This window comes from Heloderma suspectum, chromosome 12 (genome assembly GCF_057233095.1).
Source record: "Heloderma suspectum isolate Gila_16-S chromosome 12, 16-S_ref, whole genome shotgun sequence".
Lineage (NCBI taxonomy): Eukaryota > Metazoa > Chordata > Lepidosauria > Squamata > Helodermatidae > Heloderma > Heloderma suspectum.
In genome coordinates, this window is record NC_139469.1 from 4,184,626 (window position 1) to 4,208,020 (window position 23,395).

At 48.9% G+C, this 23,395-nt stretch overlaps 1 protein-coding gene across 2 annotated transcripts in view; it reads left to right on the plus strand.

Moving 5' to 3' along the window:
• Positions 1-573: 573 nt before the first annotated feature.
• The window catches only part of FLII (FLII actin remodeling protein), a 44,652-nt gene continuing 21,830 nt past the window's right edge, over positions 574-23,395 (plus strand). For both annotated transcript variants that reach the window (XR_014785489.1, XM_084818136.1), the window contains exons 1-15: positions 574-722; positions 5,819-5,929; positions 7,903-7,974; positions 8,163-8,243; positions 9,316-9,401; positions 11,002-11,163; positions 13,533-13,636; positions 14,136-14,311; positions 15,714-15,871; positions 16,453-16,537; positions 18,042-18,189; positions 19,081-19,214; positions 19,410-19,622; positions 20,545-20,724; positions 21,888-21,970. Coding sequence is in view for 1 of the 2 variants with exons in the window: in XM_084818136.1 (XP_084674262.1) it covers positions 660-722; positions 5,819-5,929; positions 7,903-7,974; positions 8,163-8,243; positions 9,316-9,401; positions 11,002-11,163; positions 13,533-13,636; positions 14,136-14,311; positions 15,714-15,871; positions 16,453-16,537; positions 18,042-18,189; positions 19,081-19,214; positions 19,410-19,622; positions 20,545-20,724; positions 21,888-21,970 (1,856 nt within the window). In the remaining variant the exon portion in view is untranslated. The remainder of the gene's footprint in view (positions 723-5,818; positions 5,930-7,902; positions 7,975-8,162; positions 8,244-9,315; positions 9,402-11,001; positions 11,164-13,532; positions 13,637-14,135; positions 14,312-15,713; positions 15,872-16,452; positions 16,538-18,041; positions 18,190-19,080; positions 19,215-19,409; positions 19,623-20,544; positions 20,725-21,887; positions 21,971-23,395) is intronic.

Below are 23,395 nucleotides of genomic sequence, written 5' to 3' on the forward strand. Positions count from 1 at the left end.
GGCGGGCTCCGGCTCTCGCAGTCCGGGGGCCGGGGTCGCCCGTGAGGCGCGGGGCGGAGGCGGGAGTGTGGTGAGAGCTTTGGCTATTGGGCAGTATAGAAATGTCATGAATAAATAAAGTTAATTATTATTAATAAGTGATGATGATGATGTTGTGAACTGCCCAGGGAGCTTCGCCTATCCGGCAGTATGGAAATGTAATGAGTAAATAAATAAAGTTAATTATTATGATTAATGATAAATGATGGTGACGATGTTGTGAACTGCCCTGAGAGCTTCGGCTGCGGGGCAGTATAGGAATGTCCAGAATGAATGAATGTTTTTATTTTTATATGGCCATCTGGGCCATGAAGTCTCGAAGAGTCGGAAGCGACTGACCGAATAACAACGAACAACATACGCTGACGAAGGCGGCGCCCGCGCGCACGGCTGCTCCGCGCAGCGCGCGGGCCGGGGCCGGGGCCGGGCCGGGCCGGTTCTGGCGGGCCGCGAGGGCCGCGGGGCGGGGCCCGGCGCCGCGCCACAGGCCGCGCCCCCCGTCCCCCCCTCCCTCCCCCTCGACGGCCGCGCCACGAGCGGAGGCGGGGCGCCGCCCTCCGTCGCGCCCGCCCGGCCAGGCAGCGGCGGCGGCAGCAGCGGGCGCGGCCGCGCCAGGAGCCATGGCCGCCACCGGGGTGCTGCCCTTCATCCGCGGGGTGGACCTCAGCGGGAACGACTTCAAGGTGAGCGCGGGCGGGCGGGCGCCGCCCCGGGAGGCCTCCCCGCCTGCGCGCCGCGGCGGCCCGCTCCGGAGGGCCCCGCTCCGTGGCCGGGCCCCGCGGCCCTGAGCAGGGCGACGGGCGCCACGGTCGCGCGGGCGCCCTCGGGCCTGCCGCGCTGGGGTTCCACGAGGCCGGGGCAGCGCCGCAAGCCTTGGAGGGGCACCGGGCGCTTCGCCTCCGCGCGGCGCGGAAGGCCCGGGGCGCAGCCGCCTCCTGTGCCCGCGGCCGTCCGGGAGGAGCTCTTGCGCAAGCTCGGGCAGAGGAAGAGCCCCGCGGCTTCCGGCACGCGCCAGCCCGCCACGCTGGGGGTTGTGGGGCGTCGAGGCCCCGCCCCGCCTCAGCACGCGTGGGATTATGCCCTTGGGGCGGTGGCTGGCGGTGGCCCTTTAGAGGAGACCCATTCGAGGGAAGGAGATTTGCCCCGCAATCCTGTGAGTGTTTACGGAAAACACGCCCACGGTTCTGTGATGCCCACACTGGTAGGGGAATGCTGGGAGTTGTGGGAGTTCTCCCGTCCCAACACGCGTAGGATTGCACCCTTGGTCACAACTGACTTAAGCCCCATCCATTTCAGTGGGCCTATTCTCAGTAGGACTAACATTGGGCTAACTTCGGGCTGAACACAAGGAAAAACTTCCTGACAGAGCAATACGACAGTGGAACCAGTTACCCACGCTGGAGGCGTTCAAGACGAGGCTGGAAAGCCATCTGTCGGGGATGCTCTGACTTGGACTCCTGCATTGAGCAGGGGCTGGACTGGATGGTCTCGTAGGCCCCTCCCAACCCTACTTTTCTATGGTTCTATGCTGGATTTTTATTGCTGCATTTGAAGTAATACTTTCTCATGTGTTTTATTATTGGCTGTATTGTCCTTACTTTCACTGTGTACCTCCTCCTGAGAGCTGTGGCGATAAAGCAACTCCTAAATTGATTTAATCATGAATAACTGTTTACTTTTAAACCATTCAACAACCAAAGTTCTCTAGGCAGTGTACAGTGCATTTAAAAACATAAAATACAAACATTGAAATGAAATAAATAAAGAACACAGTCCAGAAGGAAACTGTGATAAAATCAGCAGCAAAGAATCAAATCATCTCGGCACATAAAACCAAACGAAAACTAGCAGCAGAGAAACCAGTCCTACGGCTCCCAGCATTCCCCAGTCAGCATGGCTGGCTGGGAAATGCTGGAAGTTGTAGGACTTTTCTTCTGTCTAAAAATGCATAGGATTGTGCCTGAAGGGGCTGCCACAGTAGGAAATAAGACTGGGCCCCTTCCATGCAGACACACAGAGCAGTAATTTGAGCCCTGCAGAAAAATAATACAGAAGCGGCACCTTTCAAAAACCTTTTACCCCAACAGATCTGTTAAGTCTAAGGAGCCACAGGATTCTTTCTCCCTGTGTGTGCGGCATAGTAGAAATATAGCTGTTCCTCAGTCAGTTGGGCTACAGCCTACAGCCGCAATGTTCTCTTCACAAAACTTTCCTCCCTGTTTTGTGTACATAACCCCAGTTAACTGAGAATTGTCTGTTGCAGCCTTCCTCAACCTGGGGCGCTCCAGAAACATTGGACTGCAGCTCCCAGCATGCATCAGCCAGTTGGGAGTTGTAGTCCCACACACCGAGATCACCCCAGGTTGGTGAAAGCTGGACTGTTGTAATGGCTTGAGATCTCTGTTAGATACAAAGGCCTCTGCAGTCCATAAAAGAATGCTCCTGTTTGCTTTTTCAAAATTTCCAGGCATGTCTTTTTTTAGTAGTAAGTGTTACAGTGCCATTAATATCCATAGTGCTTTAGAAGAATGTTAGAAGAGCCCTGCTGAATTGGACCAAAGGTCCACATAAGCACCATTTTTGACAGAATGGGGGGATATAAATTTAATAAAGAAAGTAAACCTAGCCTCCCTGTTTTCTGGGAAGCCCACAAGCACCAGGTTGCAGGAAGCTGGCCGAAATGCCACTGCCTGGGCACGTCCTTTGGAGGGCTGTGTCAAAACTTTGCAGTTTACAATGACTTCAGATCCATTTTTAGGGCCTACATCCATCCCTTTGGCATCTCATCACTTGCTCACTCAGTGACTCGTAATTGAAAATATCAACTGATTCCACAGGGAGGCCTGGGTTTTGAGGTGATGTGACAAAATAGGAAAGTTTGGTCTGTGGCATTTGCTCACCGATGGCTCATTGACGCATGCAAGTCATTGCTTGAGCATCTGAACCTGCCTCAAACCAAACCGAATCTGTGGTCCATCAGACCCGGTACAGTTTGTCCTGACTGGCAGCAGCTCGCAAAGGTCTCGGGTATATTGGAGCGGTAGAACACAGATCTGCTACACTTTTCACCACAGGAGCAATAGCATTATCTGCAGGAATGATATTCACCACATTTTTAAACTTGGGGTGGGGTTGAAGGATGGAAACCTTTGTTAGGTAAGCTAGACTCAGACAGTAACTGGACCAAAGTCACCCAGGGAGGGAACGTCATGGTTTATTATTTATTTACAGCGTAACACAATACAATCTCTAAGCAGTTTACATACATTTTTTTAAATCACCATAAAATACACTGTTAAATAACTATTACAACGATGACAACAAAGATAAATAAATAAAAAGGGGAAAAATTAAAAGAAACAATAAAATCGAGCAGCGTCATGATAATCAGTTACAAACCAGGGAAAGCTTGTGTAAACAAGCACGTTTTCCGGAGGTGTTTAAAACACACCACATTGAGCCAGTTTGGATGTCAATGGTGGCAATTCCTGGGTAATTTAATCCCAGGAATTGTTTAATCAACAACCAGGAACACCCCATTCCCGGGTTGTTTCATGACATCCGAACCTGGAAACTCTGGGTTGTTTATGGGTTAAACAACTACTCCATAGTTTAGAGAGAGATCATTTTCTCTCTGCCCTACCTGCTATTTGTAATGTGTTCAAAAATGCATACATCAGGGAAAATGGTGTCCCAAAGGGCATATAGTAGCAGAAAGTGCTTGCAAAAGATGCGTATCTTGGAGGAAAATGTGTACAAATGTTTGCGCTGACTTTGAGAACAAAAAATCACAAACTTGTATGGAAACAGGCAGGAACAAACACATGCTTGAAAAAATGGGAACGTTATAGAAAGTGAAAAAGGAGATATTTGTCCATCCCTGCTTAGGAAAGATCAATAGTCTGCCTTTCTGGGTTGTTGTGAATTAATGAGATCAGTGTTGCGAAACCACTTGCATACTGTAACGTCCTGCACATATCATGTTGCTGAGTGATCTCTTCATCTCCCCTTCCTCCGTCTTGTCTTCCTCTCTGTATAATTTGTTTTCTTGTTTATTTTGGCCGTGCTGCATGGCTCCACAGAGCCCTCACGGGGATGATACTTGGGTTATATTTAGCCATGAATTGTATTCTGGTGTGTGTCCCTTCACTTTGGAATCTGGTTGTGAGCTGCAAATATTTCTCCAGTGACCCGCAGGCCCGGCTTATAAACCATGATCTAACCTGTGGATGCTGCGTGTGTGAAGGGCCTGTCTTATGAATGAGCTGCATCACTGTCGATGACTAGGTGACGCCTCTGCAGCCAAACCTGCAATCCGGTCCCAAGGCTGTTGTCAGGGTGACCAGACTTAATGTCGTTGCCTTCACCACTCCTCAAACTGTAGGCTGTAAAGCCCTTGGGGCAGGGATCTGTCTCTTTGCTTCGTTTCTCTGTGTTTTATACAGTGCCATCGATGGACACTTAACGGCAGTGTTTTAAATTTTAAACCAGGGTTATTGAACCACTTGCAGCCTTGCTGGCTGGAGGAATGCTGGGAATTGAAGAACTTTTTTCTGTCTAAACATGCATAGGATTGCAGCCTTAAGCTCTTACTTCTGGCATCTAAGCCTTAGGAGAGGCATTTCAACCTTTCAGAATAGGGGGAAAACATACAACAGCCGTGAAAACACCAAGCGGTTGTGGCGGGGGGGGGGGGGGCGGACGACTGGGCCTAGGGGAAGGGACCATAGCCACCTGGGGAATACTGGAGGCCCAGATATCCCCCATCCCCGAGAGGGCCAGCTATGCCCCCCAACCCTGAGGTTAGAACACCCCTGTTCTAAATGTAAAGGTCCTAAATGTTTTAGCCTTCCTTTGTAGGACGGGTGCTCCAACACCCCGATCGTTTCCCAGCTGTTCCATATGCCTCACCGGCCTGAAGATCAGTTCTCCAAAGTTGCTTATTGGAGTGTGGAGGAATGCTGCTGGAGACTACATATTTGGGGGCGGGGGAATGATCATGTCATGCTGCTGAAGAATAGCAGATAAGAAGCCAGACTATGAGTCCGGAAATCCCCAGTTCAAAACTTGCCTCTGCCAGAAGTTCACTAGGCCACCCTAAGCCTACCACTATCCCTCAATTTTCCCATTCCTGATAATGGGAGTAATAATGCCAAACTTTACCTTAAAGAGCTGTTCTCGGGATTTCAAGAAAATAATGTCTTTGAGCATTCAAAAGTATTATATTAATGCTTCTAGACAATAAGAACTGTCGGATGGTGAAACAGACTGCCACGGAAGGTCGTGGACTTTCCTTTGCTGGAGGATTTTAAGCAGAGGCTGGGTTGTCAGGGGGTCAGGCTAGCTGACCTTTGGTGTACCACCCAGCTCTATGATTCTAAGTATTATTACCTGGGCGCTGCAATGGAGGAGATTCCAGCAGGGAAACTTAATTGCTGCTTTTGCTCCACTTCGCTCGCTCTTTCGCTGTTGTGGCTCTATATGTTTTTATTGCTGCTTTTATTTTTCTTGTTGTGTGTATAAATACGCATCTTTATCTTTGCTGTTAGCCACCCTGGGTGCCCCTTATGGAAACCTGGGGTAAAAGTAAATAAAGTCTGCATCCAGTTCAATGGGCTTTTTTGTTCTTGCTTTTTAGGGCTTGAACAGAATCCTAGAATACACAGCATAGTGAATATCGCTGGCCTTATTTTTTGCCTTTCCCCTCCTATGCCAATGAATCATCCAGAATTGTCCCCATGGAATATAATGAAATCTTCCTCTTTCTCTCTGGCCCCAGGGCGGTTATTTTCCAGAGCACGTCAAGTCTATGACCAGCCTGCGATGGCTGAAGTTGAACCGGACCGGCCTCTGCTACCTGCCCGAGGAGCTGTCTGCCCTCCAGAAGCTGGTAAGGAGCTGCTGCTGATGACACTCAGGATGGATGGTTTTTCTGCTGGCTTGGGGAACAGTTCCTACTTGGGCATCACTCCAAGGGCAGGAGAGTGACAGAGAGCCCAGGCGGTGCTGGGTGAACGGAAAATAACGCAGGAGCCGCCGAAACGGCTGGGCAGTCCCTTGGCAGCCTCGCTTTCGATTTTGGAAAGCGTTGTGTGCCAAAGCAAGACTGGAAGCAGAGCTGGCATCAAGAGTAGGCATGGTCAGGGCCCACACCTCAGGAGCGGCCCACTGACAAGAACCCCCTCCTCTTCACCTTTGCCACCTGCCTCACATTCTGGCCCAGCAACTGCGGTGGTGAGCAGGAGATGCCACGGCTGCCTTGCTCCCTGGCTGTCTGCCTGGCAAGCAAGCAAGCAAGTGGTGCCCATGTTGAGGAAGAGGAGGAGGAGCAAGAGCCGCTGGGGAGAAGGTTGACTCACCGAGGGAGGGGGCCTGTTGAGGGTGTCTTTCCCAAGCGCCCTCTACACCCTGGAGCTGGCACAGGTTGGAAGAGTGAAGTGTTTTGCTTGGGCCCTCTTCGGCTCAAATTTCCTCTGCCCGCGTGAGGTTTCACCAGGCAGCCACGAAACGCCTGTGTCTGTTGTGTGAAGCCTGGATCCTCAGGGTGCTGGACCCAGGCACGACACGAGAGCTGGTGTAGTGTGGAAGGTGAGCCAGAAAGCTTCAGTCGAACTCCTTCCCCTTCGTCTTGTTTCCTGTGTCTTTGGATGTTAAATCGTAAGCTCCTCTCGCATAATATACCTTGGTGACAAACACACTAGCTTCTCTCTTTCTGCCTCAGTGCCCCACTCTGCATTATGGGGTAAGACTACTGGCCTACCGTGCAGGAATATTGAGAAGATTACTGAGCTAATGTATGTGTGACACACGTCTGACCATCCATGAAGCATTATATAAATCTTTATTTTTTCATCCTTTAGATGCGAGCAATGCACAAGAGCATTACTCGCGAGGCAAATGTGAGCCCAATTCATCTGCTATGCTACCGGTGTAGTATCTCCCCCCGCCCCCCGAAAAACGTCTGAAGGACTTTGAGGGCCCCCTTCCAGATGGGACACTGTGTGAAGTGGTGTGACCTGCCATTGTAGCGTGCTGTGTTGATTTTAACCCCCCCTGGCCAGTCCCCTCATTTGGGGGGAATAATTTGCTAGTGCGGTTTACTGCTATGCCACATCGACGTGGGCAGCACATCGCAGAAATGGCTTTCCGTGGCTAATAGTCCTTTTAAAATTGTAAACCTGTGGCCCAGGAATTTTTAAAAGAAATCCTGCACGATGCTTAGCGCCGCCTTCCTAAACCAAGTGCCCTAAAATTTGACCCAGGGAAGCCCAGGCAGGGGTAAACAGGGAAGCCATCCGCAGTCATTTCAGTTCTTGGCTCAGGCTATGTTTGTGTGTTGGTTTAAGGCATGTTTATCCTGCTCTTGCAAAGATCAGTAGTGAGAGAGTCCTTGCTCTCAGGCTTTCAATCTAAAAGACAACACATACAAGGGACAAGCTTTCGGGAGGGAGGAGGAAAAAAAACCCGGTTCTTAAAGCTACAGCTCTTATCACAGCCTGCTGGATGGAAACAGTTCAGGTAACCTGGTGGGATGGCTGTCAGCTAATGGCAGTCAAGGAGAGCCCGAGGCAGCCAGTCTCTCAGCTGAGGCAGTGGAATAGTCTTGCTTCCAAAGTTTGTACTGAAGGCATCCTGGAAAAAGGTGTTTTTTGCAGAAGGATTTGAAGGGAGAGAGAAAGGGGGGGGTAGGATCACACAGGTGTTCTGGGAGGCAGTTCCAGGCATATGGGGCAGCAAGGGAGAGAGTGCTGAGTCTTTTAAGGGAGCAGGATTTTCCTCCTGGTGGTTCCCCCTAAGACCTTTTTCTTCCTGTTGTGTTTCTAACTGCCACCCCTTTCTGTCCCTCGCTTTGTTTCCAAACAGGAGCATCTCTCCGTGAGCCACAACAGCCTAACCACGCTCCATGGAGAACTCTCCAGCCTCCCGTGCCTCCGGGTAAGCGCCGTGGGGGCGGAGAGGTGCCACGGTCCTTGTCGCTGTAGCTTGAAAGCCCCAGGCGGTGCTACGTGGGAACAGGCGTCTGCTCCTGTGGCCCCCGTCTAATGGGCAGCGTTGGGTCTGCTTTAGGTGCTGCTTACGTCTAACACCTGTATGTCTCCTCGATTTCTTTGCCTCTCCTCCAGGCCATCGTTGCTCGAGCAAACTGCTTGAAGAACTCCGGGGTTCCCGATGATATCTTCGAACTTGACGATCTCTCTGTGTTGGTACGTTTGGGCAGGTTGGGCTGGAGTGGCGGTGGGCCAGCACCTGTGGGTCACTGAGATTTTGGCTAAAAGCAGGGGAGCGGATGGCTCCTGGTCAGATCCAGAATGGCGCTGCTTCCATTTTTAAGCAAGAGGGCAGATCACTTAATGTGGAGGCGTTTTTATGGAATCCCAGGTTTGCACACTTCGTACATTTCAAAAAAATGTGTTGGATCCACGGGGATTAGAACAAAGTCCTGCTTTTGATGAGACGTGCAACAACAGGAAGGACCCCTTCCTCTCCTCCTTTCCCCATCTTAGATCCCACCAATAACTGTTCTAAATTCCCAGTCTTTGGGGGGAAAGGAAATAATATTGATAACAGTAGGGTTATGATTCTTACTAGCCTATCCTGTGCAGAACACCACAGTCCAAAATTTAACATTGGAACAACCTCTGGCCCTTACCCCAGGCAGTAACAGAATCAAGGAGCTGGAAAGGTCTCTTGGAGGTCACCCAGTCCAGCCCCTTACTCAAGGCAGACTCTACAATGGTGGCTGCTTACCTCCTGCTTAATGGCTCCCTCTGGCAAAAGAGAGTCTACCCTTCCCCAGACACTCTGTTCCACAGCTGTAATTAGGTTTCTCCTAACGTTTAGCCGAAATCTGCTTCCCCGCAATTTCCACCTGTGCGTTGCAGTCCTGCCCTCAGGAGCAACAGAGGACGAGTCTGCTCCATCTTCTGCATGGTAGCCCGTCAGCTCTTTGAAGGCTGCTGTCATGTCTCCCCTTAATCTTCTCCAGGCAAGGCATACCTGCAACCGTTCCTCATTGGACCTGGCTTCCAATTGTTTCTGTGCAATGTAAAGGGGAACTGTGAGCTCTCTGAGTTATTTAGCTGACAGAGAGCAAACATCTTATTTTCACAAAGGGTGACTTGCCATTAGCTTGGATAAGAAGCAAACCCAGAGGATCTTCTGGTCTCCGGGAAACTTGTATGTCTTTGGGGCAGCGGCTGTTTAGCTACAGTCGACAGAGTCACCAAGTGGCTTGCGATTTTCCCTGCCCACCGACCCTCTCCATCTTTGTCCTAGGACCTGAGCTACAACCAACTGACAGAGGTTCCCCGGGAACTTGAGAACGCCAAGAACATGCTTGTGCTCAACCTGAAACATAACAGGTGAAACGTAACACCGAAAGGAACATGAGAGAGAATTTGCAGCACTCTCTGTGGGCCAAGTGTGTTGGGTTGAGCCCAGAGCTCAAATCCCTCTTCTGCCTGGTGGTGCCTTGTCTGTAAAATGGGAATGTTCAGTGACAGGATTGCTTAGCAATGTGCTGTCTTCCGCTATGCTTGTGCAAGGGGGGAAATGTTCGCTAACGTGCGGAGAGGACGCATATGTATATTCTATTTATTGATATACAGATCGAAGTTCACTTAAATAAGAAAAGCAATAATTGCTAGTTCCAAAAAAAAGAAAAGAAAGCTTAGAACAAGTTTCGGTAACAAGCAGTGCAATCCCATACAAGTTTACTCTGCAGTAAGTCCCACTGAATTCAGTTCTGCATACTCCCAGGTAAGTACGCATAAGGTGGGAGTCTTACACTGCGGTTGTACATGTGTCTACCAGTGGAGGCCGGTGGCGCCGATGTCAGCGGGGCGGTGAATCTGCTGCAGGTTTCAGTCAGAAGTGTCAAGGAGACTTTGCCCATAGGGTAAAGCATGTTTCACACCTCGGATAGCTCCTTGAGACTTCTGACTGAAACCTGCAGCAGATTGACCGCCCCACTGAATCGGCGCCACCAGCCTCCACTGGTGTCTACTCCATGGGAACACAAGCGGTCAGGCACTGTGGCACTCATGTCCTCCATGTGGATTTCCCATCAGCGTCTGGTTGACCACTGGGTCTTTGGTCTGATCCAGCACTGCTCTTCTTATGTCCCAAATGCTTTGCAAAAACTGTCCTACCAGCTAGGATAACTTGTAAAGAAGACATATTTTTGCAATTGTTAGCATCGTTTTTTTGTAACTGATTTATTTATTGTGAAATTTCAGCGTAACAAACAAGAGGAAAAGAAAAAAATTGTAGCGATATACATTTGAATATATCCATTTCAATGCATATATATAGAATGTATGCATACTGCGAGCATAGTTGAGAAGGCACCATCGAGGCTGAGAAGTTTCCTTAATGGTGCCTATCGCCGTTTTGCAGCGTCTGCTTGCTCTTTTGCGAGCAGGTACAACAGATGTGGCTGGACTGCAACTCCCATCAGCTCCAGTCAGCATAGCCAAGGGTGAGGACTGATGGGAGTTGCAATCCAACAACTTCCGGAGGGCCTCAAGTTGCCCGTTGCCACGCCGTCATGTTCTCTTTGTTGAAAAATGCCTCTGCTCCTTTCTGGCCAAACTGTGACGTCCAAACGCGGCTTACGCAAGGTAACTTTTCCAAGCAGAGAAAGGAGAAAAACAATTTAAAATAAGCCTTGCTGTTGCCCCAAATGAGCAGCCACAGGGGCTGTTTCAAACATCAGCTCAAGGCCCCGAGAGAGTCACGCCCCGAGAGAGGCAGCAATGCTGGCTGCTTTCGGCAATTGGCTACTAATTGCCCCTTTCCAGCATGATCAAATAGCTGTGTGATCTTTGTGTGTTGAGTTTCTCGCTACTTACGTTTTCTACCCACAAGCAAGCTAGTAACTTTCAGACGCTAAAACTTGCCTGGCAGTTAAAATGGGGTGTGTCATTTTCCTCCCTCACCCTTCCTCCTTTGCCCTCACAGCATTGACAACATCCCCAACCAGCTCTTCATCAACCTGACGGACCTGCTCTACCTGGATTTGAGTGACAACAAGCTCGAGAGCCTCCCCCCCCAGATGAGGCGTCTGGTGCACCTGCAGACGTTGGTTCTGAATAATAACCCTCTCTTGCATGCCCAGCTCAGGTAAACGGGAAAGCCAGCAAGCAGGTGTCCTGCAGTCTCTCACTGGGTGCAGTCGTGCACATTCTGTGTGTGTGTGTTTCAAGTAGGGATGTTGGAGAAATCTGCAGCGGAATCAAATGAGTTCAGATTTCTATGAATCTGACCCGCGGATTCCATAGTGGACTGGCTTTTCCTGAGCTGCATGGATTCTGTGGACTTGCAGACTGTTTTTTTCACTGCCTGGAATGTTATGCAAATTTAGTTGTAGAAAGATGCATAAAAATAAAAAAACACCAGCTGAAAATGTGCATTTTCCCCATAGGGTAAAGCATGAAAATGCACATGGGGGTATTTGCGCATTTTGAGGGGGGGCACGAATTTAGAAATGAAATAAATAAACTTACGCAAGTGTGAATTTGCACAAATTTGGGAAATTGGAAAAAATCTGATTCTGTCCGTGAGTGGATGACGGAACGAAAGGCACCTTACATTCCATGCAGTGCAGACAGGACGGATTTTATAAAATTTGTACATCCCTAGTTTCAAGCCAAGAAATTGGCAACAGACACAGACTTCAGCATCCTGAGACTGACCGTTGCGTTCATTTATTTTAAAATTAAAAGTTCTTAGACCTTATGGTTGCAAATATGCTTCAAAGTGTGTGTGTGTGCGTGCACGCGCGCACAGGGGGAGCTCAGACTGAGAGCAGGGTTTCCAGTCATGGGTTGGGGCCACATAATTCTTTTCCCCCGCTTCCCATGATAAAACCAAACCAGAATAATCTATGCATATATGTGCCAAAGTGGGCAAAGAAAGAGGTGTTGCCTCAAATCCATCTGACATATGTGCACGTTCGTCCGTGTGCGTATGCGTGTGAGGCCCCCACTGTCACCAGATTCAGCTCTCTGGGCCGAAAAGGTTGTGCATCCCTGCTCTTTTTCGCAGTGGATGATTCTTCCCTTTTTATTTTTAATAAAAATAAATCAGGTACGTCTCACAAGTACACTATAATAATTCTATTCCAACAACAAAGGAAGGGGAAACAATAAAACTTTAGATTACCAAGACGAAACAAAGCTGCTTGTGCAAAAGGATGACGGTTTATTGATAGAAAATAGATGCAGAATAAATATGCAAAGAAAGCTCACACCTCTCTCCAGCTGATGAAACAAGCACTCGTCACAAGCTGCAATGTACTCTGGGGCCCCTATCAACAGCGTACGGAATGCCGTTCCTAGGGCCACGATTCTCCAGGCTGGCATCGTGCTTCCCCCAGGGAGCGAGACCAAAGCGCAAAACCTGTGGATTCGATCTTATAAGCTTCTCTGCTGGATGCCTCCGTACAGCTTATGAACTGCCAGGCCAGCACATGCACATTCAGGAGAAGGGGAGCTTCTCTTTCCCAAAGGTGTTGGAAGCATCGCATGCTGGGAAATCAACCCTCCCCGCTCTGCGAACAAGGCCCCAACACGGGAGGGGGAGTTTCTGGGCTCTTCTGCAAGAATCAAGGCACGACACCCCTTATCTTTTTCAGTTTATGAGGTAATTGGGCAAAGGCTTAGCAATGTACGGTTGTTGACATATGAAGCTGTACGTGCCTGATACCAATTAGCTTATGTTAGAGGCCCACACTGGATAGCTAAAGCCTGCTAAAATCTACTCACTATATTAAACTACACAAGTCTCCAGGTGGCTACCCGCTGGCATATAGGAATGCTGTGAAGTCCACCTTTTTTGCTCAGTAACCAAGTCACTACAGCGAGTTACATCTCCTAACTCCAAACTGAAGTATATCTACTACAGTATATTGCAATTTGCAATGAGCATTCCAGAAGAGGAGAAATAAATTCCAGCTTACATTTTTTATTATTATTTATTTCATTTCAGTAGTGCCCAATAGCCGAAGCTCTCTGGGTGGTTCACAACAATTCACAAAAAATACAAATAACATTACAACATTTTGATCAAAAACAGTCTAAAAAAAATGAACACAAAATTTAAAACAATTTAAACAGCTACAAACCATTTCAATAAACAATTTTAATAATAAACTTGTTCAAGACAGCTGACATAAGCGCCCCCACCATATGCCATTAAATGCCTGGGAGTAGAGGGCAGTCATAACCTGGTGCTGAACAGATGACAGTGTCAGCACCAGGTGGGCCTCAGTGGGGAGATTAGTCCAAAATAAGGGGGCCACCAGTGAGAAGGCCGTCTGTCTTGTTGCCGCCCTCCAAACCTCCCTTGGAGGTGGCACTTGGAGGAAGGCCTCAGATGCTGATCATAATGTCTGGGTAGGTTTGAATCTGTTTTGCTTCCCTGAGTCTGACGTTTGTTCCTAAACAAAACCTTGTTGTTTTTCTCCCCGATCTGCCTCTTTTGAATGGAAGGCAACTCCCAGCCATGACAGCCTTGCAAACGCTGCACCTTCGGAATACACAGCGCACACAGAGCAACCTCCCGACGAGCTTGGAGGGCTTGGTGAATCTAGCAGGTATGCCGCAAAAGGACCTTGGGAATATGCTCAGCGAATTTTATTTATGTCTTTATTTATTTGAAGTATTTTTTATCCCACTCCTCAGCCAGAAATCCTCCCAGCGCGGCTTACATGTAATTGTTAAAACGAGCCAGCCCCTGCCCACCAGCTTACAATCTAAAAAGACACAACATGCAAGGAAAAACAGATGGGGAGGGAAGAGGAAAAAAATTAAGTAGTCTTCCAGCAGGGCTAGTAGAACAGCCATGCTTCGCTACTCCTTTCCCTTTGCTGCGGCCAGTTGTCCTGGCATCCAGTATCATGCCAAGACAATTTAAGGCTGCAGTCCTATATACACTTACCTTGGAGTAAGTCCTTTGAACTCAGGGGGATTTCTTTCTGAGTAGACATGTCTAGGGTTGCCTGACAAGTAAGGCCCCAGAAGATCTCTTGATGCTGCTGCCCGCACACAGTTCGGCCAGAGCATGGCTTTCCTCTTCCCCCTTGCTGTGTTCAGATGTGGATTTCTCCTGTAACGACTTGAGCCGGATCCCCGAATGCCTCTACACCTTGGCCAGCCTGCGGCGTCTCAACCTGAGCAGCAACCAGATTTCGGAGCTGTCCCTCTGCATCGACCAGTGGACGCAGCTGGAGACGCTCAATCTGTCAAGGAATCAGATCAGCTCCCTGCCCGTAGGTGGCATTTTCGTCTGCTCCTTTGTTGTTCTTGTTTTGGTGTGCTGGCTATGAGGCCAAGTTCCCTGGATTCCACCCACTGCCCTGGCCCCCTGTGGGAGACACCTCTCTGAGGAACCCCCCTTAAAGGCAGGAGCATCTGGGGGATGCGTACTGTGGGCGGAGCTCTAGAAGCAAGGGTGGAGCTTCTGCCTCTGGGCGGAGCTAGGAGCAGACCCTCCGGGTGATGGTGGGGGGGACCACAGAGGACGGCCACGCAGTGCTTGCAGGGCGGTTGCGGGTGGCTGCGAGGGGGGCTTCTCCTCGCACCGGTCTGGCCAGGATGCCCTTTTCTGCTCAGCCCAGGCTGCCGCTGTTTGTCTCTGGTTGCTTTGGCTGTATTGAGATTTATGGATACGGTTGTTATGGTTACCAACAGTGAGTTAGATCCAGGCTTGGTTATACTGGAGTAGGCCCATTGAAGTCAGTGGGACCCCCGTTAGTCATGGCTAACCTAAGTCCCATTCCTTTCCGTGGGACTTACTCTAAGTAACACTAACATTGGATGCAACCCACTGATTTCCTGGACCTACTCCAGGGGTGCAGAACCACCTGGGGTCCCAATCCAGCCCTCCAGGATTCTATAGATGGTCCTGCCCTCTTCATCTGGCCCCACCTTCTTTCCCCCCAACTGCCAGCCGTTTGATGTTTTCCCAACTTTTATTTATTTATTTTGTTCGTTCGTTTGTTTATTACATTTCTATCCTACCATTTTCCCCCCTTAAGGACCTGAAGGCAGCATACATACTCCTCCTCCTCCTCCATTTCATCCTCACAACAACAACCCTGTAGGCTGGGCTGAGAGTCTGTACTGGCCCAAAGTCACCCAGGGAGCTTTTGTGGCCGAGTGGGGACTAGAACCCAGATCTTCTGACCCCCAGCCCAACACTCCAGTCACTACACCACCCTGGCTCTCAGTGTGCAGTTTTATGCAGTTTTTTGCCCCATTCTCAGAGGTTGAAATGGCTCTCCTAAGGTTCAGTTACTGGCAGGAAGAGGTTCGAGCTACAATTTGCTGGTATTTTTTGTGTTTGGCCACACCCCTTTCCCCTTCACACACATCCCCCCCCCCCCGAACACAGCCCCCGGGAGCGTCTCTGAATTGGCCTTCGGGGTGCAGGAGGTTCAACACGCCTTGTCTACTCCAAGTAGGAGCAAGTCTGGATCCAACCTGCTGTTGATATATTTGTAATTCTTTATATTATGTTTATTGCTGTTGTTCTCTTGATGGGTTTGGGGCACCGTTTTGGGGAATGCAGCACACAAATAAACAGATGAACATCTCTCTCTCTCTCTCTCTCTCTGTGCTCTACTTGACTTATTTTTTTCCCCGTTCGCATCTCCCTTTTTCCTTCCTCAGTCGGCCGTCTGCAAGATGACCAAGCTGAAGAAGCTCTACCTGAACTCCAACAAGCTGGACTTTGATGGCATCCCAGCGGGCATCGGGAAACTGGCCAGCCTGGAGGAATTCATGGCCGCCAACAACAATCTCGAGCTCATTCCGGAAAGCCTGTGCAGGTGTGCCACATTCCCCTTCTTCCCTGGCCCTCCTGCTCCAAGCAGTCTTCAGCTGGATCAACCTTGTATGCACCTCTCTCCTGTCCCCTGTGACACCCCCCGCCCAATCCACCCTCCAGCTAGCATCTGGTATGGAAGAAGGCTCTGCTATGTCTTTATTTTTATTGATTAAACTTCTATCCTGCCACCTTCAGCAGAGAGTGTCCCTCAGGCAGCGTACCCCTGAATACTAAACATGCTGCTGTCTGATCCTCCCAATGGCAAATAACAGCAGCTCAAACACATTAAGTAAAAGCAGGAGAGCAGATTTTAAAAGAAATTCAAAAGCAGAGGCTTTCAAAGGCTAAAATAACCTATAAGCTGGGGGAAGGAAAAGTTCATTGCTTGGCACCAAAATGACAACCACGTATGTGCCCAGTGAGGCTCCCTGGGCAGAAGCACTCTGAAGGTGGGATGCCACCACCAGAAAGGCCCTGTCCCCAACTGATGCCTGCCTTAGTCGGGAGCTCCCAGACAAGAGCCTCCAAGAACGACCTCTGTGGATGGTATGGATGAAGGCTGTTGATCTCCTCTTCTCATAGGTGTGCGAAGCTCAAGAAGCTGGTTTTGAACAAGAACCGCCTGGTCACCTTACCGGAGGCCGTGCACTTCCTGACAGACATTGAGGTGAGGATTTGGGGGCAGAGGGGTCCTTGCCAACCAAAGGCGCTGGGATGGGGCACCATAAGAAAAGAACTGGCTTATTCTTCTGGGGTAGGGACTAAGATTTCTCTTACGTACACATGACTTGCCAGACATAGAATCAAACATTTCGGGGAGGGGGCATGCTAGTCTGTTGCAGCAAGAACAACCAAGACCCTTGTGGCACCTCAAAGACGAGCCCATTTATTCTGGCATGAGCTTTCATGGACTAAAGCCCACATCAACAGGTTCAAGAAAACCGCATCGGAATTAAAACCAGCAGCTGCGAAAACAGTTGTGCCCAAGGTTTTAAAAGCAACTAGAATATGCTTTTCATTTTTGGAAACATGTTAGTGCTTTTTAGACATCATCATCATTATATTTCTGTACCGCCCCATAGCCGAAGCTCTCTGGGCGGTTTACAGAATTTAAAACATTAAATACAATATAAATTGTTTTCTCCGTTGCTGCCTTTATTCTGATATTGTTCTGATACTGTTTTAACTAGCTTTTTATTTGACATTCATATTGTATATTTAGCATCAGTGTACTTTGCAGTAACATAATAATAAAAGGTAGCACATCCTTGTCCCAGACAACTTGCAGCATAAGGAGGGGGAGGGGAGAAAGCCAGGACAACAAGCGTTAAGAACATCAGAAGAGCCCTGCTGGATCAGACCAAAGGTCCATCTAGTCCAGCATCCTGTTCACACAGTGGCCAATCAGCTGCCATGGGAAACCCACAAGCAGGACATGAGTGCAACAGCATAACCCTCCCGCCCATGTTCCCCAGAAACTGGTGTACATAGGCATACTGCCTCTGATACTGGAGGTAGTATATAGCCATCCAGACTAGTAGCCATTGATAGCCTTCTCCATGAATTTGTCCAATCCCCTTTTAAAGCCATCTTGTGGAAGTGAGTTCTGCAGTTTAACTATCCACTGTATGAAGAAGTACTTCCTTTTATCTGTCCTAAATCTCCCACCCATCAGCTTTCTGGGATGACCCCATTGGGTTCTAGTATTAGAGAGGGAGAATTTTTTTTTCTCCACATCATGTATAATTTTGTGCACCTCTACCATGTCTCCCCCTCGTTTGCCTTTTCTCTAAGCTGAACAGTCCCAGAACGTTCTCGTAACCGTTCCCCAAAGGGGGGTTGCTCCAGGGTTGCATATCAGTGGACATGCTTGCATGCACTTAGGCCTCTTTTCAGCTGGGGTCAAGAAGCCCAAATGGTTCGGCCAAGAAGAAGGAGGGGTGCAAAGGAAGAGATTCCTGGCATCACGTTGGTGTTTGAGGCAGGGATCCAGGCAGCGGGGCAGCACAGGAGAGCATCTGGCGTCGTAAATGCTTCCGTTGTGAAATTGTGTCCCTTGATTCTTGTCCTGGTAGGCTGCTTTAGTGTGACTCGTTTTTTGCTCTCTCCGCTTCTGCCAGTGATATTTTTTTCTCCCTCCCTCCCTCCCTCCCTGCTCTTCCCTCCGGCAGATCTTGGATGTCCGTGAAAACCCCAATCTGGTGATGCCCCCCAAGCCCGTCGACAGAACCTCCGAGTGGTACAACATTGACTTCTCCCTGCAGAACCAGCTGCGGTTGGCCGGGGCCTCCCCAGCAACTGTAGCGGCTGCGGCAGCGGGTGAGCTCGGAAGCAACCGTTTGGGCTATATGGTGCACGTGTGATTCCCCGGCCCCTCCCAGCCATTCTGACCTGTCTCCGTGGTTCAAACTTTCCCCAGACCTGATAGCCAAGGGACACGACTCTTTGCCTTCTGAAAATGGGAGGCTTCAGTCTTCCTCCTGAAATGTGCCTCTCTCTAGAGACGCATTCCTCCTCCTGGTGGCCTCCAGATTACGATGATGATGATTTATTAACAATCCTTATACCCTGCCTTTCCTCCAAAAGGCGCACAAAGCGACTTACAATATAAATAAAACAAGTACCAATAAAGCAACCATAAAATCACACTTCCACACTAAAACAATTAAAATGCAGCACTAATCATTTAACCTAAAAATACCAAACCCAACAAATTAGGAGCCAAAAGCTTGTGTCTTTAATGTAGGTTTAAAAATAGTCACAATGCAGGCCAAGTGCACCTCTCCAGATGTGTTTGTAGGAGTGAGCATGAGGCCCTCCGAAGACGGCTCATGTGTTTCCTGTACAAGGCTCTGGCAGGTCCAGAGCAGCAACTCTCACAGCGACCCGGTTCTCACATCCCCCAACCACAACATGTCTCATCCTCTGGAATGTTGCACCATGTCATAGAGCAGTTTTCTCCACTTTTCCAATCTAGGATAAGTGTACACGGTTTTGTGTAGTCTGATCAGCGTTGCTACCAGTTTTGAGTCTTGATGGGGTTTACATGATTTTTTGATTTTTTTAAATAAATTTTTGTCAGCCTTCTTGGAGATCTTTAATTGAAAGGTGAGATAGAAATATATTAAAATTAAATATGTCAGCAGTACTTTTTGTGAGCCTCAAAACCATCTCCCAGCCCCTAAAACTCTCCCTCCGTGCTGTTCCCAGGGAGTAGCCCAAAGGACCCTATGGCACGAAAGATGCGCTTGCGGAGGCGCAAGGACTCTGCGCAGGATGATCAGGCTAAGCAGGTGCTAAAAGGGATGTCGGATGTGGCACAAGAGAAGAACAAGAAGATGGAGGTAGGACCACATGCCTGTGAAGGTGTGTTCGTGCACAGGGGGGAGCCAAACAGCTCTATGCGCCTTTGGGGCTGTGCAGGGAATTGGCATCCTGCAGTGTAGGCTAAAGACAGTGACCAGGATCCCTTACTCTTCTCTCACTTCAGTGCTAGGATCCCTTACTCTTCTTCCCTCCAACCTTCCTTTCACGACTAGGAGAATGGAGATCCCAAATACACGGACCTGAAGACCCGCCGCTGGGACCAGAGCTTGGAGAAGCCTCAGCTCAACTACTCGGAGTTCTTCACAGAGGATGTGGGGCAACTTCCCGGCATCACCGTTTGGCAGATTGAGAACTTTGTGCCCACAATGGTGGACGAGACCTTCCATGGGAAGTTCTATGAGGCCGACTGCTACATTGTGCTGAAGGTGAGGGGACCAGTTTGGTGGTTGGCAAGCCCCGTCATCCCAAGGAAGTCCCCCTCTTTTTAAAAAAAAAATCCTCACAACAAATCCTGTAACTTAGGATGGACAGAGAGAGGATTACTTGCCCAAAGCTTCATGGTCTCCCAAGCCTCACACTTTGTCCCTTCCAGCAGGGGTGGGCAAAAAGTAGATCTCCAGGTGTTTTGGACTTCAACTTCCAGCATTCCTGACTATTGGCCATACTGGCAGGGGCTTCTGGGAGTTGAAGTCCAAAACATCTGGAGATTTGCCTTCTGCCCACGCCTGTCCTACAACACTCCACAGAGGTTGAGAAAGACAAGAGTTGGATAAACCCTCCTCTGTTCCCATATGCACGTGCCTCCCTATGCAGGATACGAACCCTAACCTGAACTGGGATTTATTTATTTCATTTCTATACCACCCGATAGCCGAAGCTCTCTAGGCGGTTCACAAAAATTAACACCACAACGCTCAGCATAAAGCAATATAAAATATGAAAGCTTGAAACCACATAAAATGGTACAATCAGAATAAAATCTAGCAGCAATGCAGAGATTTAAAATACAGATCTAAAACACTGAAGCTTAAAAGGCTAGAAAGCTAAAATGCTAAAATACTGGGAGAATCAAAAGGTCTTCACCTGGCACCGGAAGGAGTACAATGTAGGCGCCAGGCGAATCTCTCTAGGGAGCTCATTCCACAGCTGGGAGGCCACAGCAGAAAAGGCCCTCCTCCTGGTAGCCACCCACCTCATTTCCTTTGGCGGGGGCTTATGGAGAAAGACCCCTGAGGATGATCTTAGGGTCTAGGCAGGCACATATGGGAGGTGTCAATCCTTCAGATCCCAGGGATGGGATTTCCATCTTCGGCCATGGATCCGACTGTGAAAAATGGCTCCTCCTAGACTTCCCTAGATGATAACAGCTCCTTGAACTGGGAGATCTACTACTGGATTGGCCAGGAGTCCTCCCTCGACAAGAAGGCCTGTGCTGCCATCCACGCTGTCAACCTGCGCAACTACCTGGGAGCTGAGTGCCGCAGCATCCGGGAGGAGATGGGCGATGAGAGTGACGAGTTCAGCCAGGTAAGCGCCTTCCTGAATGGGGCCCCTCTCCACAGGCAGATGCCATGAGCAGGGCCCTTGCTAGAACCATAGACTTGGAAACGACTTGGAGGAGGTCATCCTTGACAGATGGGCACCTAGCCTCTGTCTAAATACTTCCAGCAAAGGAGAAGTGGCCACCTCCCAAGGTCATGTGTTCCACCGTCGAGCAGCTGTTTCCGTTAGGAAGTTCCTCTTAACGTTTAGCCAAAGTTTACTTCCTTGCAATTTCCAGCTCTTGGTTCTCGTCCTCTGGAGCAACAGAGAACACACCTGCTCCATCTTGCAGCCCTTTAGATATCTTAAGACTGTTATTGTGCCCTTCCCTTAACAATCTCTTCTCCAGGCTATTTATTTATCTATCTAAAACATATATTTATTTAAAATATTTCTTGGCCTCCTGTCAGGGCAGAAGCCCTCCCAAGGCAGCATGCAGCAATAAAGCACATAAAGGAAAGGAAAGGAAAGGTTCCTCCTGTGCAAGCACCGGGTCATTACTGATGCCTAGAGGGACGCCACTTGCGCAGGCGTTTTCATGGCAGACTGTAGCGGGGTGGTTTGCCATTTCCTTCCCCAAAAGCACATAAAACCAATATGTTATTAAGAGCATTAAAAATACTAAGAACACAACAAAAACAGCAATACAGTCAGCACTGATCTCAGCACTGTTCAGCGAAGCCCTGATCTCAGCTGCCTTTGAACGGATTACACGATTGAACATTTGTTCATTCATTGAGCATTCGCACGGGGCCGTCTGCAACAGGGACAACAAGCCCCGGGCCCTTTCCAAAGCAGACTACAATCTAGTTTCAGGAGTGGAGAACCTTCGGCCCTCCAGATGTTTTAGCCTACGACACCCATCAGCCCTAGCCAGCCTAGCCAGTTGGGAGGGATGATGGGAGTTGGAGGCCTAAACATCTGAAGGACCACAAGTTGCCCACCCCTGATCTAGTGTATGATTAGGGAAGAGGGATGGGGAAAAGGGGTCAGTCTGAGCAAATGGAATTAGATCTGTGTTATTTTGAGAGGGGTGCTGAATTACAACAAAGCTTGAGTTTTCCTAATATGCGGTGTCTTCTGCTTGCTGGATCAGTATTGTTATTTTCTTCTTTCCAACTTCTAAAACGTCTTGCGGCTGCTCGCAGGTATTTGATCACGAGATCTCCTACATTGAAGGGGGAACAGCCAGTGGCTTCTTCACGGTGGAGGACACACACTATGTCACCAGGTATGGATGCTATGGGGGCCCCTTGGGCCGGCTGTCTAAACACTTTTTGACCCGGGGCTCAGTGCTGAAAGCTGTCTTGGTGTCTTCTGAATGCAGTTTCAGGGCTTGGCCTTGGAGTGTGTGAGAGGTGATGATATTTCTGAGCCTAAGCAGAGTTCGTTTCTCTTCCTGTGCCTGCTAGCATTTGGGATGACGGTGTGGACCTTTCAAGCCAAAGGGTTGGTCTTTTGAGATGGCTCCACATTGGTGCCTCTCCTTGTAAAGGGGTCGCTCGTCACTTTGGGGAGCCAAATTGTTTTCAGGGGAGCTCAGAGGTTCTCGTAATTTTGTCTCCCTCCTGCCCTCCTCCTTCTCCCCCTCTGTACCTTCATTGCAGATTGCCAGTGTGGTGTAGTGGTGAGATTGTTGGACTGGGAGCCAGGAGATCCGGGTTCTAGTCCCCACTCAGCCATGGAAGCTCCCTGAGTGACTTTGGGCCAGTCACAGACTCTCAGCCCAGCCTACCTCACCGAGTTGCTGTTGTGAGGATAAAATGGAGGAAAAGCAGGATTATGTGCACTGCCTTGGGTTCCTTAAGGAGGAAAAACGGCGGGATATAAATGTATTAATTAATTAATAGATCCCCAGACTTCCAGGCATTTCTATTCTGCAAAATCTATGATTTAAGGACCTCCAAACCACTATATTTTTTCCAGGCTAGAACAGCCTCTTTACCTAATGTCAACCCATTTTTTCCCTGCAGTTACCACTTTGAATACCCTCTTCGCTTAAGGAAAGAGGGGGAATTTGTCATGAATCACTCAAAACACCCAAGACCGCTTTGTCTCTCCCCACCATTAATGCAGGGGTCCCCAACCTTTTCAGACCCATGGGCACATTTAGGAATTTGAGATACTGCTGTTGGCACCATCACAAAATGCCTAATCAGTGGATCACCGCTTTGGTGTCTACCTTTCGCGTCTGTGGATCTCACCCGGGCTGTGTCTTACTCAGCAAAAACTTCTGTTTCATGTCTGTTGCACACCACACGTCTTTAATAAGGATTGTCTAATTCAGCTAATTTCTGCCGGTGCAATGCAACTAATGCTTCTTTTAAACATACATTTTGGCAATGTCCAGTAGTTGCGTCTTTTAGGGAGGAGGTTATTAAACAGATAAATTTTGTACTGGAACAGTCTTTAATGTACACGCTCTTTTAAAGTTACCTGTGTCATGTAAATTAACAAATGGTCAGTGTAAATAGATTCTCAGTGCCCTTTTGACAGCTAAAAGACTGGTATTACAACATTGGAAGGATAAACACTCACCTCCTACGATGCAATGGATTGAGAATCTTACAGTGCTTTAAATATTTGAACGGGTGGCGTAGAAACGCCACCTTCAAATGGATATTTATTTGGATATTTGGTCTGCTTTTGTTGAAGC